The sequence below is a fragment of the Anastrepha obliqua genome, chromosome 5, assembly GCF_027943255.1.
Source record: "Anastrepha obliqua isolate idAnaObli1 chromosome 5, idAnaObli1_1.0, whole genome shotgun sequence".
NCBI lineage: Eukaryota > Metazoa > Arthropoda > Insecta > Diptera > Tephritidae > Anastrepha > Anastrepha obliqua.
The window spans coordinates 35,196,595-35,215,278 of NC_072896.1; the positions used below are offsets into that span (position 1 = coordinate 35,196,595).

The following is an 18,684-nucleotide window of genomic DNA, read 5'->3' on the forward strand; positions in this document are numbered from 1 at the left end:
TTCTCATAAATTTGTTTGTTTACATTTCTTCAATTTTCATTCTGACGTTGCTTCTCATTTGACAATTCACATTACTGGCAAAGTTCCACAGCTGTGAAGTTAGTACTAGCCTTAAAGTAGTGTCTTCATTGCTTATTTCCAAACCTACTTCTTCAAATACCAGTTACTTTTAAAATTCCAATTTCCAAATTCTAGTTTCCAGACTTTTCCAGAGTGCAACTCTAAATATCTCTAGAGCTGAGTTGCTTCCAAACGAATTGCGTTGCAACAAGCCTTGCCAGTAGCCAAGCTAAGTCCAGTAGCTCTGGGATCCAGTAGTTATGTGAATTTGGGCACAAAAAAACAAACATTCTGAAAAAGGTGTTAACAACAAGCAAACCCTTCTCTAAGTCACTTAAAAGTGCAATTCTTATTGGCCATATAAGTGAATAGGAGAGAAAGGCTAAAAAGTGTTGCATATCTTAAGGCAACTTTGGTAATAAATATTTGATAATTTACTCCATGTACTCTTATATGTTCTTTTCGTGCAGATTTTGTCTGGGAAGACTCCTAATGAAATTTTCCGAGGAATAATTTTCTAAAAGATTTTAACCCTCTAGCGACCTTCTAAGTGCGTTGTTATGCAAACTTCTTCGAAAAAGGGTCGAAACGGCAATATTTTGTAGGAAATAATGGGTTAAAATGTTCTACAGAAACATTTCTTGTGAAATTCTACTTCATATGAGCAAGCTAGGTATTTTGCACATATAGGTGTTTTAAGCGTTTTTACACTTTTTCCTAACGTACTTTATTTAAAAGCTATTTAGGCCATACAAAAAGATTCCCCCAAAACGGCTGTGAGGGTTTTACTATGTATATGACCCTAGCACTTTCATTTTAGATTGGTTTCATTCCAACTCCAGAAAATGTATCTACATAAAAGTATGGCAGAGTGTAAACCTCGACTAATCCAAGTATGAGTTTGTAGAGAAGCATGTCGCCGCCGCCTCGACGCCTAGACTTAAATGTATGGCGCTATGGAAAGACTGGCGGTGTGGCCACACGCTAGTCTGAATAGTCACAAACAAGGAATGGACTACTCTATTTCTAGACTAACCTTCGACAGCCTCTTCAAGGCAAGCACACCGTCAAGAAGAAACTGGCAAACACCAAGCTCATGGATAAGGGGGGGGAATTAAATACCTATACAGATGCTTCCAGGCTAGATGATATGGTTGCTTATGGAAGAAATAGAACTTGAACTATCCGTTAGACTAGTAAACTACTGAAGCGTCTATCAGGCAGAAGCTCTACCTAAACAAGAAGTGGCTACGTATGTATCCTGTAACAAAAACTACAAAGAAATATGTTATCGGATAGCAACCGTTTAATCAATGAATGCGGCTATACTAAGGTCAAAGATTGCACAGGAATGCCCAGCAGCCCTAAGTGATATTAGTGTCGTATTCAATGTCTGCCTTATTTGGGTTCCAAGGCACAGAGATATTGAAGGAAATTGTACAGCCGATGAGCTAGCCAGTGATAGAAGTACCATTGGGATACCTAAGGCCACGAGAAAACTAATAATTAAGAAAAACATTATCTAAGAGGCTAATTATTTACGCAATTTACATAGATATCAATGGCCTGGTCTAGAACTCTGTAGAACTGCAAAGTGTTTTGTGGCAAGTCCGAATAGAAAACTGTTAAACTTTCTACTAAAACTTGGAAGGAAAGCCGTTCGGTTGATGGTCAGCATTATTACAGGACACATCACATGAGGCCAGCATATGTCAACCATTGGAATCATTGAGTACCCAATTTGCCTGCCTTGCTTAGAGGAGGCGGATAGCACTAAACATTTTTTGCTGTGAGTTTCCTATATTTGGTAGAACAAGGCTGCGAATTTTGGGTTCCAATGTCATGAGTACGAGTAAAATTTGTTCTCTCAAACTGGAGGATATTTTCAGATTTACCAAAGAAACTGGAAAATTTCCACAGCTCTAACTACCTCTATTTCTCTATTCTATCCTATATTTTTTCTTCTGGTACTTCTCTCCTTTCCTCCTTGACTATTTAGTCTTGCACTTTCCATACCTTTACATACAATGGGTTTTTCAGGCTGAGTGCTTTAGGAGTTACCAAATGTCTGGGTGCTTCGGTGCTTTTCAAATTTCAATTTCATCCAAGAGGCCAATAGGGCATGGACGTATGAAGACAAATACGTAACAGCTAGACAACGATGGCCGCAAATAAATAAGAAAAATACAAAGGAACTGCTCAGCCTTTCAAGAGAGGATATCCTGAAGATCGTGGCTTGTATAACCGGTCATTGACTATTTGGCTGTGATTACTTGAGACTAGAAATTCTCTGCCATGAATATTGTAGAAGTAGCAGGGATGAGAAGAAGGAAGAAACAGTTGGGCATTTCTTTTGAAATTGTCCAGCTTTAGCTAAAATCAGAGCAGGTTTTCTAGATAGAAACTTTTTCAATTATCATAGAGAACTGCCTGGCGGAGGTATTGGACCAAGCCCGCGCTACATAAGAGCCACCAAATGGTTTCACAAAGAAAAAAATAGGTTCGCGTGTCGCACAGTGGTATCATAACGTACCTGCACGGTCTAAGTCAGTTGGTCGTATCGACGACCACATCAACCTAACTTCACCTGATGGAGGCACGCAATACTTGCACGGTAGAAAGACGTTATGCTTAGCACACCAATGACAATTCCAATCTTTCGAGTTAAGTAATTTATGCCGAAAACATGGTTATTATTATTATTATTTTTTAAGATTAAAAATTAGGGGAGATTTGCAAGTTCTAGAAACTTAATTTTTTTATACTATATAGCCGAATTATTATTAGGTGCGCAACTAAGTTGCCGCTGTTTGTCAATAGATGCCGCCAGCAATGTGTGTTAGTCGATTCTAGCATAACTTAAACATCATAAACCGAGCTTAGACATATGGTAAACAAACTGCTTCGACACATTAGTGATTTTGTTTTGGTATCATATACTTTTGGTTTTGTGAAAATGTCTGATTTTGTGCCGAATAATCGTCAGTTTCCTCTTACATTCGAAAAAAACGGCGGCTGAAGCGCATCGAGAGCTACAAAAAGTTTATGGAGATGCTGGTTTAAGTGAAACAACGTGCCGAGATTGGTTCCGTCGCTTCAAAGGCGGCGATTTTAATAATGACAACCGTCCGCGTGCAGGAAGGCCAAAAACCTCGGAAGACGCTGAATTGGAGGCATTGCTCAATGAGTATCCGTGTCAAACGCAAGGAGAGCTTTCTTCAATATTAGGAGTTACCCGCCAATCCATTTCCAAGCGATTGCACGCATTGGGAATGATTCAGAAACAGGGGACTTGGGTTCTTTATGAGTTAAAACCAAGGGATGTTGAATGTCGTTTTTTCGCCTGTGAACAACTGCTCCAGCGGCCAAAAAGGAAGAGTTTTCTTCCCCGCATCGTGACAGGTGATGAAAAATGGATTCATTACAGCAATCCAAAGAAAAGAAAATCATGGGGACTGCCCGGTCATGCTTCTACGTCGTCGTCTTGTCCGAATATTCACGCTGCGAAGGTTATGCTATATATTTGGTGGGACCCAGTTGGTGTTATTTATTATGAACTTTTAAAAACAAGCGAAACCATTACTGGGGATCGGTATTGACTTCAATTGATGCGATTGAGCCGAGCACTGCGCCAGAAGCGGCCGCAATACGCGGAGAGGCATGAAAAAGTGATTCTACAGCATAACAACGCTCGGTCTCACGTTGCCAACCCCGTTAAAACCTACCTGGAAATACTGAAATGGGAAATCCCACCCACCCACCATAATCTCTAGATATTGCGCCGTCCGATTATCACCTGTTGCGTTCGATGGCACATGGTCTAGCTGACCAGCAGTTCCATTCATACGAAGACATCAAAAAATAGCTTGATATGTGTGTAGCCTCAAAATATGAGCAGTTCTACCACGACGGTATATGAGATCTACCAGAAAGATGGAAAAAAGTAGTAGCCAGCGATGGGCAATACTTTCAAGGATTCACTTGTAACCATTTTTTCAGAATAAAGTTTTATTTTCATCAAAAAATAGCGAGAACCTAATACTTTTTTCAATAAATAAATAGAATAATTTTTATAAATATTCTAAAATCTTAAATCCACAAACCCCTTTGGGGAATTTATTTTTGTGATTCTTTATGCAATTTTGTGATCGAAATTTGTCCGCCAGTGTTAAATTTTCATACTCAGAAACAAATTTGCGTCTCCACTTTAAAGCAACCTGCACCAATTAATTGCCAAAACTCATCTACAGACTTGCCGCTGTGCAACGTTACTATTCGAAATTGCCGATGAGGAAAAGTGATACAAATCATCGCCAGTGCCTTTTAGAGCTTATGCGCTCTGTGCGAGCATAAACGGTGAGGCAAATTTTCGCATACAAAACCAAAGCTCTGAAGACATATAAGTCACATAAAAGCTGTGATGGCAAATTTCGGCTGAAAATCTACAGATAACTGCCGAAAGTGGCTGTTAGGCCGTAGTTTTGCATACGCAGCTACACATATGTACGCATTTTACTAACCCATACCAACACACACACACACGCACACACTTGCATTCACGAAGTCACATTCATCTTGGAGCAGCGCCACATGTTTGCCATCTGAACATTTTCAGATTTCTATTTTTTACTCAACTCTATTTTACACTTTCCTCTAATTTTTTGTTTATTTCTTCTTGGTGTTTTTTGTTTTTTTTTTGTCCAGAATCTGAAACATCCAAATCTGGTCTCACTACTGGAGGTATTCCGGCGCAAACGACGTTTGCATTTGGTATTTGAATTTTGTGAGCTGACAGTGTTGCACGAATTGGAGCGACATCCACAAGGCTGTCCGGAGCATTTAACCAAACAGATCGTCTACCAGACATTGCAGGGGGTGGCTTATTGCCACAAACAGGGTTGCCTGCATCGTGACATCAAACCAGAGAATATACTGTTGACAGCGCAGGGACAAGTGAAGCTGTGCGATTTCGGTTTTGCGCGCATGTTGAGTGAGTAAAAGGAAGAGGGCAAATTTACACTAACGAGCAACGAAAATAGTGAAGGAAAGCAAATAATAGCATTAAAGACAAAATTCCCAAACTGCAAAGCAGTGCATTCCCTTGTTATTTAGGGGCTATTGCTTTTGTTATTGTTGCTATCTTTCCCTGTTTTACACACATACATACATACATACACTTTCGATATTTTCCATTATTTATTTCAGTCTATTCTTTTTAACAACATAACTGGGCTTTGTTGATTTTTTTGTACTTTGACACCTGCAGGTCCTGGCGAGAATTACACAGACTATGTGGCCACCCGCTGGTATCGTGCGCCTGAGCTGCTAGTCGGCGATACGCAATATGGCACTGCAGTGGATGTGTGGGCAATTGGCTGCCTCTTTGCGGAATTGGTGCGCGGCGAGGCGTTGTGGCCGGGTCGCAGCGATGTGGATCAGCTGTATTTGATACGCAAGACATTGGGCGACCTGCTGTCAAGGCACATACAAATTTTCTCACAAAATGAGTATTTCAAGGTGAGTGTTAGTGAGAAGAAGAAATGAACATAAATATTCATATGGCGTCGTTCAATAACTAGGAGATGTGGTAATTCAGTTTCCGCGACTCAGGCCACACTAAGTTGTCTTTAAAGAGCAGACTGTCTCCTCATTCTAGTCGAGTTTTGAAGTCGTTAGCCCATTTGATTTGTGTTTCAAGTATGTAAATCTTTCATCGGCCTCGAAATGGGTGATTTGCGTGACAATCAAAGTTTTGTGGTTCAGTATCACTGGTTTACAAGTGATTAATGTTTTTTACGCAAGAGCCTGACCATCTAATTCCTTTGTAAAATCGGTCGCTGAGTCCGAAAATCGACATAATTTTTTTTCTGTTTTGTGGTTTTCCAGATACCAGATGATGGTTTTAAATCAAAGAAAAGAAAGTGGATGAAAAAAAACTTCAAATATCTGAAAGTTAATAAAAATAATTTAATTTTTTTTGTTTTTGTAAATATATATTGTAAGAATTTTCGATTTATTTTGTAAAAGATATATGATATATAAGAAGAAGATTTGTCAAAAAATTTTGTTTATTAATTACTTACTCCCCACGACCTTCAACAAGCAAATCTTTAGAAGGTAACGATTGACCAACTATAAAGTCGAAAAAGAGACAACTCGATAGCCTAGGTAAGTTCAGCTCAAAGCCTCTCAAAAGCAAATTAAATCGAATGAATATTGGCTGGATAGCTTTGAGCCCACCCAGAATAGATTTTCTGCTCTAAAAATTTAAACCCCGTGAAGAAAACTCTAAAACGCCCCCCAATATTTGTTGACACACTCAACAACAGTACCTTACTAATGAAGCTCCCAACCCTAATCTCTTTTTGCCTGGAGTATATAAGGAAGACAAGTTCATCCACCAGAATATAGGTGATAGGCTGGTGTCCAGTTTTCCACAAAATCTTTACGCCAACGAAGCATCAACTAAGCCTCGGACATCGTGTCAGCTGGGTATCGCTGACAGGTCGAACTCAAAATCAAATCGATCATTTTGCAATCACTCAACGTTTTCGTGGATGCCTTTCAGATGTACGTAACAAAAGATGTGCGGATATTGGGTAGTGTTGCGACCATCATCTGTTGATTGCCCAGTTACGATTTCGGACCGCAACCATTAAAAATAACGCAAGCCGAATGATGCGCTCAAACACCTATTTTACTGAACGATTGAAAATCCCGAAGTAGCGGACTAGTTCATGCAGCTCGTAGCGTAAGCCAACAATGGATTTAACACCTTCAAATAATGCCTCCCAACAATGGGAGCGTATCAAGGAATCATATCCGAAAGCAGGTAATGCGGAAGTGGGAAAGCCTTCGCAAGGATACAGGCCGTGGATGTCAGAGGAGACCTGGACATTGGTCAATGACCGCTCCGAAATTAAAACTCAATTGACTACGATATAAGACTCCTACCCGAAATGCAAAGTACTATCAATTTACCGCGAAAAACAAGGTGAGGTAAAGCGGAGTGTTAAGAGCGGTAAAAGGAACCTTATAGACCGGATTGAACTTGCGACAGAGGCGTATGCGATGAATGGCGACACCAGAACCTTACAGAAAAGCTCAAAGCAGCTTTCGGAGAATAAGACGACCAAGGAACGACGAGTGAGAGACACCAATGGGAAACTTCTAATGTAAGATGAAGAGCAGTTGGAAATGTGGGAAACCCACTTTCAGGCAGTTCTTACCAACCTTCTAATGGAAGAGAACTTACCTACCACCGTGAGCTCAAATTTCCCACAATAGCTCAAGAAATAAAAACGGACATCAGCTGTCTGTTAGTTGGCTAAATGACAGTCCAGAGTATTGTTTACAAGCGCGCAGAAGCATTTTGCCGAGAGTAAACTCGAAAAAAGAAAATCAGTAATGGATTTCAAACGTAATAGTGTGTTTGCATTATATTTGGCTGGAAAATCACAACCAGCCAGTGTTCGTGAGCTCGAAAACCTTAAAGTAAATAAAGTTTTGGTTACCGCAACATTACTCGTTACAATGGCACTGGTAGCATCGCGAAACGTCATAGAGGTTCGTTACGTGAAATGGTTCAAAAAGTGAAGAAGCGACTTGAGGCAACTCCCCGACGAAGTACCAATCAAAGAACTGAAAACTGAACCGAAAGAACTGAAAATATCTGCTCGTGGCGTCCACGGCATACTGAAAAATAATGTCAAAGTCAAGCCTTACAAGATCCAAGAGGCGCATGATCTCACACCAAAGCAGCAACAAGTCAGATTTGAGAGAGCGAAAGAGTTGATCGCTTGGCCGAAAACGGTCAATTTCCGAACATTGTGTTTTCTGACGAGAAAATTTTTCAAATTGAGCAATTCGTGAACTCCCAAAACGATGGGGTTTATTTGACCGAGCGGTCACACGAAAATTCAAGTCATCGATTGGCTGCCAGGAGGCAGCATCCGCCCGTTTGGGGCGCTGTAACCCCAGATGGCCGCTCTCCAATCGTTTTCATCGTGCCTAGCGTCAAGGTAAATGCGAAATATTATCGGGAAAGTATTCTGCATGTTGCTTTAAAGCCGTGGGCAGACAAACATTTCGGTGGCAGGCTATGGACATTTCAACAGGGCTCGGCACCGTCTCACAAAGCGTGAGTGGACCAAGAATGGCTAGAAAACAACATTCCGAACATCATAACGTCCACACAAGAGCTCTGAAATTCACCAGACATGAATCCGATAAATTACTCTCTTTAGACCATTTTGGGAGCAAGGTACGAACTAAAAGATTCACCAGTCTCGAGGCGCTGAAAAAGCCATTGTCCGCGTGTGAGCCAAAATACCTGCAAGTCACATTCGGGCAGCGTACGATTTGTTTCTGGACCGTCTCAAGGCCATAGTCAAAACAAATGAAGGTTCTATCGAGCAAAAGTAAAGTGATTCTTAATTTCGTATTATTTTCACATATTTTTTACTTGGAGTGTTTGAGAGAAAGATTCTGCGCAAGATTTTTGGACCTTTGCACCTTGGCAACGGCGAATATCGCAGGCGTTGGAACGATGAGCTGTATGAGCTTTACGACGGCATAGACGTAGCACAGCGAATAAAGATCCAGCGGCTACATTGGCTGGGTCATGTCGTTCGAATGGATACAAACGCGCCGGCTCTGAAAGTATTGGATGCGGTACCAGCTGGTGGTAGTAGAGGAAAAGGAAAGCCTCCTCTGCGTTGGAAAGATCAGGTGGAGAAGGACTTGGCTTCACGTGGTGAAAGAAACGACTGGTGTGCCTTGTTAAACTCGGCCAAAATCGCGTAAGCGGTTATCGCGCCAATTAAGTAGAAGAGAAGAATCGCACCTAAACCATTTAATTGCGGAAATAACTCTCAATCTCAAAGGTCCAAAAATCTTCCGCAAAATCTTTCTCTCAAACTCCAAGGGATGCCTCGTCAGATATTGTCATCGTCCAATCTTCTGCGCGATACGTTGGGACGGTCATGATGAGAGCCTTTCTGTACCCACCGCGCGAAAATATACTCCAAAATTTTCGGTGAAGACACCTACCACGTGGGATCCCTGAGATATCAATCAAATGTTTGTTGGTCATTCGCCATTTGGTTAGTACCATTTTTCGGTTATTTTTAGTTATGCTCTATGGGACGTGGATGAGTTCTCGGAGTGATGTTCGCCTTGAGTCGATCTTCTGTCTAGCTTAAGCTACTTGAGTCACCTTGAAACTTCTGAATGATATAGGGCAGAGTTCCGCAATGCTTACACTAAGTCGGTATGTGTTTCTTTCGTTGAAATTCTTTTGCAGTAGAGGCACTCAATGATGGCGCTTCCTTAATTTTTATCCATTCTAATTTTAACTCGTCAAATGCATGTATTGAAAAAAATGTGGCTTCCACAAAATATGACGTAATTATATAAGTTTTTACAGTGATTCCTTTTAAGGTTGAAATCTATTTACTGTAGGTAGCTAGGCTCATTTTGACTGTCCCTCGTAGAAAATCTGAAAGGAAAATTCGAACCTGAAGCCCTTCTATTATTTCATACATTTTGTGCTCGTAATATTTTTAATAATTCTGTATTACATTCGGTCATACCTAAAACTTTATTATGTGTAACTTGAAAATAAATTGAAAATTTTCTTTTACCTCTAGGGTATCACATTGCCGGTACCGCCAACGCTCGAACCGCTAGAAGACAAAATGCCCGCTAAATCCCTACAAAATCCGCTCACCATTGACTTTCTCAAAGTGAGTAGCACAAACATACATGCATCCACCGACACTCACACACACACACAGTAGTAGTAAATGAAATTCAGAAGAAAGCAAAGTCGACGAAGAAGACGTAGAAGAGAAACAAGCCCTGTTAACCAACAATTGCTTTGATTTGCCTTTGCAGAAATGCTTGGACAAAGATCCGGCCAAGCGTTGGTCCTGCGAAAAGCTCATCAAACACTCATACTTCGATGATTACGTTGCCAAACAGCGTGAACTGGAGCATGTTAATAGCCTAGAGGCGGCCGCACTCCAACGTCAACAGCAATTTGTGCAGCAACAGCAACAGTTGCAGCAACATTTGATGCTGCAACCGCATAGCCAACAATTGCAGCCACAATCACAACAGCACACACCACTGCAGGCGCAGCAGCAGCAGCAGCAGCAACAACAACAGCAGTTATCACAACAACAACACACACCACTGCTGCTGGCAGCGCAAGCGGCGCGTGACAAATCAAAGGTAGTAAAACAATTTCGCAACAACAGCAACAACGCCACATTCCAACTCTAACTGCCAATTTTGCGCACTTCTCGAAATATTTGCATGCATTTGGCTGTTGGCTCTTCTTGCCTCAACTATGTTTTCTTTTGTTCATCTTTTTTAATTTTCCTTTAACGCCCTTCATATCTCTCTTTTCTAGACTTCAAATACATCGCTTCCATTGCTGACCAACACTCAGTTGTCGCACCATCATCAGGACTACGTGAAGCTGCAACCGATTAATAAGAATGCCACATTGCTCCATCGCACCGAACACCATTTGCCAACGATATAGTGTGGCGCAACGTGACTTAGTAGCAAATAAGTGACAACTAGGCTGGCTGGTTGGTTGGCTGGCCGTTCGATTGTTTGGCTGATTGGCAGGCTGCTGTGGTAATACTGGTGTGGCAAATGTGGCACAATGCTCATGCTGGACGGTGGGCGACCATCAGCCTGTTGCAACTGCACTCTTTTGTGATTGATAAGAATATCCGTGGTGCCGCAGAGCTTAATTGGGGAATTTAAAGGCAAAGGGAATGGAGCTAAGTTTTTTGAACGAAATTTTATTTTTACTAATTACGTTCATTTATTTAATTAATTATAATTTAAATTCATATGTATGTGTATTTTTTTTTTTATTAAAACAAAAACTGTATATGTCACTAATAATAATAAAATAATACAAAGATAATATTATAAAATGTAATATTAAGTGGTAAAAAATAAAATTCAAAAATACTCTATAAATTTAAAACCTGCATAGTTTGAAATTTTGAGTTGGTTATGTACGAGGATTCGTGCAAAAATAAAAACCTCTTAAGTGTTTAGGGGAAACCTTTCTTATTTTTCGACATAGTTTCCTTTTTTTGGCTTATACATTTCGTCTATAGCTGTTTTATTTTGTTGGGGAATAAATAGCGTTTTTCTCGAGGACTTTTATTAAAAAAAAAAAATAATTATATCAATAAGTGAATCAATTATATATTCGCCGTTGCTGTTTCCAACCTCTTCCCATCTCTCGACCCATTTGTTGATGCCGGTCCACCAAAAATCGGCTGGTCTGGTGTCAAAGAAGTTGCTTAGTCAGTTTTTAAGGACCTCTTTGTTATCGGAGGAGACACCCTTCATATGATTTGAGAGAGCAGAAGAGATAGTAATCAGTCAGTGCAAGGTCCGGAGAATACGGCGGTTGCTGAAAGACCTCCCATTCGAGCTCTTGGGGTGCGGCTTGTCGTGAAGAAGTACGATTTGACCATATCTATCAGGTCTTTTCAGTGAAATAGCCTCATTCACGCGGTGTAGCTGGGCTATTTAGAGCTCCTTGTTGATCGTGGCATTCTTTGTTCGAGCGTTTCCCAGTGCACCATGCACCATTTCTGGTTGGCGAGTGGATCCAGTGATTTCTCATTCAAGATGATCACCGCTAGCCTTCTCTTGCTACCCACTTCACCAATTTTTGCTACTATCCAATCATTGGTAAGTAGCTCAGGGTTGCCTAGTTTGAGCAGTTCCAACACTTCCTCTGGGTCGTTGAGGAAGTCTTGTATCCAGTCTTTAGATATTGGCCGATGGGGATGTCTTCTCGCCAGGTTATATAGGTCCACCGATCGTTGATCAGCGTACCTAATTAATTTGACGCGTGATTGAAACCAACCCGCGTCCGAGCAACTGGCTGGATGTCAAGGATTTTCTTGCCGGATGTCTGTGTAAACTTTCCAGATACTCCTGTTTATCAGGTCCCAGTTTGCTTGCGTGATCGCACCGTCAGGGGAATTGCGATCAATCACCGCCTATGTGCGGCTTACTTTCGCTACTTTCGCAAAAAAATGCCTTCGTGGCGAACGCCTTAGTGCTTTTGGCTTCTGCTGATGTCCCCTCACTCGATCTTTTGCGCTTCCCTTGCACAGAATCCATTTTAGCCTTCTCCCGGTCTCGGCTATGAAAGCTTCAGCCCACGCCTTGGAGTCTGGCTGTTCCTCCGTCAGATCCTCTAGTTTGGTATCCTTCAGTCTCTCCAGGATCCTGAAGGCTGAACGCTTGTTACGGTAGTACCTTTCTGAAACACAGCAGTGATTATGTCAGAAGAGCGAGCTCCAGAAATCATTGGCTGAGCCATGTGGTCCTATGCCGCCAGACTTATCAGGGGTGTTACTCCTTCTAGAGTTCCCGTGTCATCTGAAGTGACGGATACAGCAAGCTCAACTTGTCTTAGGACAGGGCCGTCCTTGCTTCTCGAGGGTTTAGTTGCGAAGGAGTCTACTTCTGGCACCAGACGTTGATGGGATGTCATCACCAACTTGTCTTGAGACAGGATTGGGATGGTAACCAGTAATAGGCCTCGATGCCGTGGTGGCAGTTCCCGAAGGGACGGAGTGAGAGCTGGACCCTGGCTTAGCCACAGGCTTGACACCACTTCTTGTGGCCTTTCTTGACGAAAGACCTGACCTTCCCGTAGGATTAGGTCTTGTTTTGTTTGTGCCTTTATGCGAGGCTACGATTTTTTTGTTCATTATTCATGATCGTCCGCGCTGCTCGACATGGCAAGCGTGGTGGACTAAACTTTTTAGGAGGTAAAAGGGAAACATCGACCATGGCAAGGTCATTTTACCTCCTGAGGTGACCCGATTTCCGGAGAACGTCGTTAAAATACAGCCTGATATCTCTGGCCGCAAACCATCCAGTGGACATGGTAACGCATAACTCCCTGGATTAGGGGGGGAGTAAGGGAAGGATATGATGTGATGCCAGGATTAGGAACAATAGGGGGACTATCGTCGTTACGGTGATCTCCGCATGGGGTTTGGATTGCCAATTCAGCCGTTCGGCGGAATTAATGCCCATGATATGAGGGTTATCTCAACACTCAATCCTCATACCCGCGGCAAGGAGACCAGCATGATGAGGGACCAGATAATAACAATGGGAAAATAAGTTTATACAAAGAGAGAGACCAACATTTTTTACCATCTTTATTTTGAAGCTACATTCATGACCCCTGTGGTTTCGTTGGTTGTGTTTTAAGCGATTCAATTTTTGAAGTCTCCCTCCAATGTAATTTGTGCGCCATTATTCTGGTAATAGTCTTTCGAATGCTGATGCATGATAGTGGTTGGGTTCCTTGCGTAGACCAAGTCAAAGAGGCTTGACGTAATCACAAATAAAGCAATTGAGGGATGTCAAGTTGCACGATCGCGGAGACCAATTGTCGAATGCTCACCGTGAGATGGCCCAATCATCAAATTTCAGCTTCTCAACTTTAAGCCTTTCGTTGCTTGTGTGGCACGCAGCCCACCACCTTATTACAACCGCAGCTTGTATATATCGATGTCGTCGAGCTCTAGCCACAGAAAATTTGTTTAAATCGCTGCGGCCTGTGGCCGTAGAGTTTTGACTGTAACGGTGTCTTCTTCTTCATTTCTAAAATAGTAACTTCTTATGATGACGCCATGCCATACACCGCATCAAACAGTCACTTTAAAATGACGCTTGTGCTGCTGAACCAAAAATGGGATTCATATGAGCAGATGATTTTTTTTTTTTTGTCAAACTCTGTTTTGCCAAAATCTGTAGGTTCTTCCATTTGTGGAACATCGGGGACACGCGCCACAAATAAGAGGAGGAGCTCGGCCAATTATATATTGTAATTAATTAGCGAACTCACTGCGTTGAGGCTATGGTCACTTCGTTCTTATTCTTGCGCCAACACCATCTTGGCTTAAATTCAATCTCAAAATAAACCGGATCGTTTCCCTAGCGATGGTCAGCTCAGCTGATAGCGCCGCAGCGAAATCGCCGGGTTTTCTGCGATGGCGGCTATATTGTCTTTACTTCACATTTATCTCTATATAGTTGGTAATTTAGGGCAAAAAATATTGTAGTATATTCACGTTCAAGCTTTTCCTCGTTGCGACGAATTGCCTACGCACTGAAGCCACGAAGGTCTCACGACGAAATTCAGAACTGAGCCAGTATTTTAATAATTGTTTTTTTATTAATTTGCATACATTTGGCATGATTTAAAGGTTGCGCTATGGCAACGCTTTCCGAATACAAGGATCGTAAATCCTTTTTATTTTTCGACATGGTCTTTTTTTTTGGCTTATACACTTCCTCTAACGCTGTGTTAGTTTGTTGATCCCTTTCGAATAATAGGATGTGTCCAAGTCTGAAAAATAGCCACTCGTTTCTGCAATCACCTCCTCGTTTGAATAAAATAATTTTTCTGCCAAGCATTTCAAACGTGTGAACAAATGAATAGTCCGAGGGATCAGATGAAGCGATTTCTGGAGAATATGGGGGAGTGAAATGAGTTGGAACTCTATTTCCATTAATTTTGGAAAAGGAAAATCACTCGACTTTCACGATTCAAATGACTGCCAATCATAAAGAAATATACCGATCTGGTTGAAATTTGGTGTTTGTTCTTCCAAGAAATGCTACTAACAAAAACAAAATATAACCTCGATATGTGCCAGTAGTGCCATCGCTTTAACTTTACAGTGACTTTTCAAACGAGCCTCGCACTGTCAGCGTCAAGAAATCAATAAAAATATTATTCATACCACAACAATAATCATATAATGGAAAGTTTAAAACTTTTATTATAGCAAAATTTTCAAAATGTCGGCAAATTTTCATTAAAGTTTCAACCTTTTAGTCAGAATTTCTAGAGAAATCCTGGCTATTTAGTATTAATCCCCATTAAATTTTATTGCATTAAAGTACAAGTTTTATGAGGCCAAATATTCGCTTTGTTTTTTGACACCTTTTTTCGCAGAGGTGATGCGCATTTTCTGCCATTTAAAACAATAAGGAGAACTTGGAGAATTTATTTTCTAGTTAGAATTTTCCAAATTTTAAAAAGTTTCAGACGACGCATGAAACTTTGCGTTAGTCTTTTTTAGTGGTAGTATGCACTATATTTAAAACCAAAGAATTTATAAATAAATAATCCAAATTTTTCAATAAGAGGCATACACTTCATTCTGACGCTGAGAGGCTGAGAGTGTGGCGAGAATTAATTCAAAATATTGAAAAATTTATAATTTTTCCAGGTGGCCCAAAATTAATCACCCTTTCGAAAGATTTATAATTTTTCCAGATGGCGCCAAATTTTTCACCCTATCGAAAAATTTATAATTTTTCCATGCGCCAAATTAATCACCCTCTCGAAAAATGTATAATGTGGTGGCGCAAAAGTAATCACTCTTTCGAAAGATTTATAATTTGTCCAGGTTGCGCAAAATTATTCATCCCATCTGAAGATTTATAATTTTTTCAGGTGGCACAAAATTCATCACCCTTTCGAAAGATTCATAATTTTTCCAAGTGGCGGAAAATTAATCACCCTTTCGAAAGATTTATAATCCTTGCAGATGGCGCCAAATTTTTCACCCTATCGAAAAATTTATAGTTTTTCCATGCGCAAAATTAATCACCCTCTCGAAAAATTTATAATTTTTCCAGGTAGCGCAAAAGTAATCACCCTTTCGAAAGTTTTATAATTTGTCCAGGTTGCGCAAAATTATTCACCCCGTCTGAAGATTTATAATTTTTCCAGGTGGCGCAAAATTCATCACCCTTTCGAAAGATTCATAATTTTTCCAAGTGGCGCAAAATTAATCACCCTTTCGAAAGATTTATAATCCTTGCAGATGGCGCCAAATTTTTCACCCTATCGAAAAATGTATAATTTTCTCAGGTGGCGCAAGAAATTTTTATAATTTTTCGAGGCGGCGCAAAATTAATTACCCTTTCCATAGATTTATAATTCTTCCATGTAGCGCAAAATTAAACTCCCTATCGGAAGATAAATTTTAAATATAAATTTTTGCAGATGGCATCATATTTGACACTTGTGAACTAAAGAGCTGTTGTATATGTACAAACAGACAAGCAATGGAGCGCGTAAAGATCAAAATAAAGCTGTTCATCACTCAAAATTTTTTTATTTAATAAGACAGATATTCAAAAACAAAATTGGATGATTAATTTTGTGCCACCTGCTATTAAAAAAAATTTAACTGTTTGTACAAAATTCGTTAATCTGGAAAAATTTTTTAATCAATGTAAGCACTCATTGAACTTTTGTGACAAAACTTTTCTTTTTTTCTAATCCATGAACTATTTTAAAAAATATTTTAACTATTCCGTGCGCTAATCCCTTCATTCGAACGATTCAATTCAATTCAAATCAGATTTCGCACTCCTTCCTTTTATGATCTAAACCACTCACTGACAAGAGTTCTACTTTGTTTTATTGCCTCTGTGACATTTTGAGTTTTTTTTTTATAAACCTCCTTAATATCTTTACTTCCTCTGTCATTCCAACATTAATCTCAAGTGCTTCACTTACAAATGGCAGTGTAGTTGAAAAAGTAATATCCAGTAAATCCTTTTAAGTCAACCGCACCACTCAACCAACTATTCATATCCACTTTTACATACTTAAATGCTTAGCATAAATGCCTACACGTACGCCATGCGCCAGGCTAAGCGAGAACAAGGAGAGATGGCAAGAGCAAAAATGTTGGTATCAACAGTGTTGACAGCGCCTAAAAGTATGTTGGCATACTGTTAAGTGTGGTGTGATAATCACCAGCACGTAATGTGTGAGCGAAGTGACGTCGCATTTTTTATGGTAAATGATGTCGCGTACCAAGGTAGAACATAAAAAGTAGATTATTATATTAAGTAGTAAGTATTTATGCCAATGTGTGGATGGATTTAAATTTAACTGAAAAGGAGGAAAACTTATAGGGTTAAGTAGGGTAAGTATGTCTAAATAGGCATGGGAGAGGTCATGAGATCTGTTCTTGTAGGCAATCAAGTAGGAGGAATATGGCATAGGAAAGTATAGAAAAAATAAAAAAAAGAATTTTTTTAGTAAAAATGTTGAATTATCAGGGGACAGTAATTAATAATATATGCATATATAATATATAAGTACTTCAGAAGTGGTACCGTTATTCCTAGGTTAGATCGAATTAATAACACATGGATCCCTAAGTCGTACTAGTTCTTTTAAAGAGCATAATCCAAGCTGTTATAAAAAACAAAAACGATTAATGAAATAAATTCTTTGTTCTAAAAATGAACAAAAAAATAAATTTTTCTCAAATGAAGTTTTTGTGGAAACTTTATTTTAACCTAAAAAATGTTAAAAATTAAAATTATAAAAATGTTTTACAGTCAAGAAGATACTTCATTTCAGAACACTTTATAGCATAAATCTCAATATTGAAAAAACATTTTGAAGAATTTTTTCTCAAATGAATTTATTTTGGAAAATTTATTCTATTCTTTCAAACTTAATATTTAATGTATAAAAGTGTAGAAAATCTTAAAAAAAAAAGTAATTGCAAAAAACTCTCTTCCGTAAATTTGAATATTAAAAAAAAATGTTGAACAGAAAAATAAAATTTTTTTCTTAAAGAATTTGTTGGAGAAAATGTATTTTATCCTGTAAAGCGTAAAAAAAGTTTATAAAATTGTAGAAAATCGTGGAAATATTTCATTTCAAAAACCTCTGTAACATAAAATTCAATATTAAAAGAAAGTTAAATATCAAAAATAATTTTTTTTCTCTAAACGAATTTTTTTGGAAAATTTATTCTATCCTAAAAAAAATTTTTTAATGTGAAAAGTTATCGAAATATTTCACTTCAAAAAACTCTCTGCCTTAAATTTCAGTATTGAAAAACACAATTTTTTCTCAAATAATTTTTTTTTAAATTTTTTCTGTCCTATAAACGTACAAAAATATAAAATGTCATGAAAATTTCATTTCAAAACTCTGTATATCATAAAATTCAGTATTGAAAAAAATATTGAGCACAACAAAAATTTTATTTCTCAAATGAAATTTTTTGGAAAATTGTTTCTATCCTATAAATTAAAAAAAAATGGAAATGTTAAAAGTCTTGAAAAAATTGCATTTCAAAAACTCTCTACTTTAACTTTCTGTTTTGAAAAACACAATTTTTTTTCGAATACATTTTTTTGGAAAATTTCTTCTATCTTATGAAAGTGAAAAAAAAATTTAAAAATGTTAAATGTCATGAAAATATTTCTTTTCAAAAAAACTCTATATACTCTATACATTTTAATATTTAAAAAAATTTTGAGCAAAAAAATTATTCCATTTATTTCTCAAATACAGTGGAAATTGGAAAATTTATTCTATCCTAAAAAATAACGAAAAAATTAAAAAAATGTAAAAAAGCATGAAAATACTTCATTTTAAAAAACTCTGTACCGTAATTTTAAATACTGAAAAACATATTGAAAAAAATTAATTATTTTATTATTGTTTTTTTTTCTTGTAATATTTTTTTATAAATTTTTTTCGCTAATTTTGTTATAATA

General features: G+C 38.7%; 1 protein-coding gene across 2 annotated transcripts in view; it reads left to right on the plus strand.

The window, feature by feature from the left end:
* The window catches only part of LOC129247835 (cyclin-dependent kinase-like 1), a 62,482-nt gene extending 51,504 nt beyond the window's left edge, over positions 1 to 10,978 (plus strand). For both annotated transcript variants that reach the window (XM_054887168.1, XM_054887167.1), the window contains exons 4-8: positions 4,765 to 5,050; positions 5,327 to 5,577; positions 9,711 to 9,806; positions 9,958 to 10,296; positions 10,478 to 10,978. In XM_054887168.1, the coding sequence (XP_054743143.1) occupies positions 4,765 to 5,050; positions 5,327 to 5,577; positions 9,711 to 9,806; positions 9,958 to 10,296; positions 10,478 to 10,612 (1,107 nt within the window). In that variant the 3' untranslated portion in view covers positions 10,613 to 10,978. The remainder of the gene's footprint in view (positions 1 to 4,764; positions 5,051 to 5,326; positions 5,578 to 9,710; positions 9,807 to 9,957; positions 10,297 to 10,477) is intronic.
* Positions 10,979 to 18,684: the final 7,706 nt, after the last annotated feature.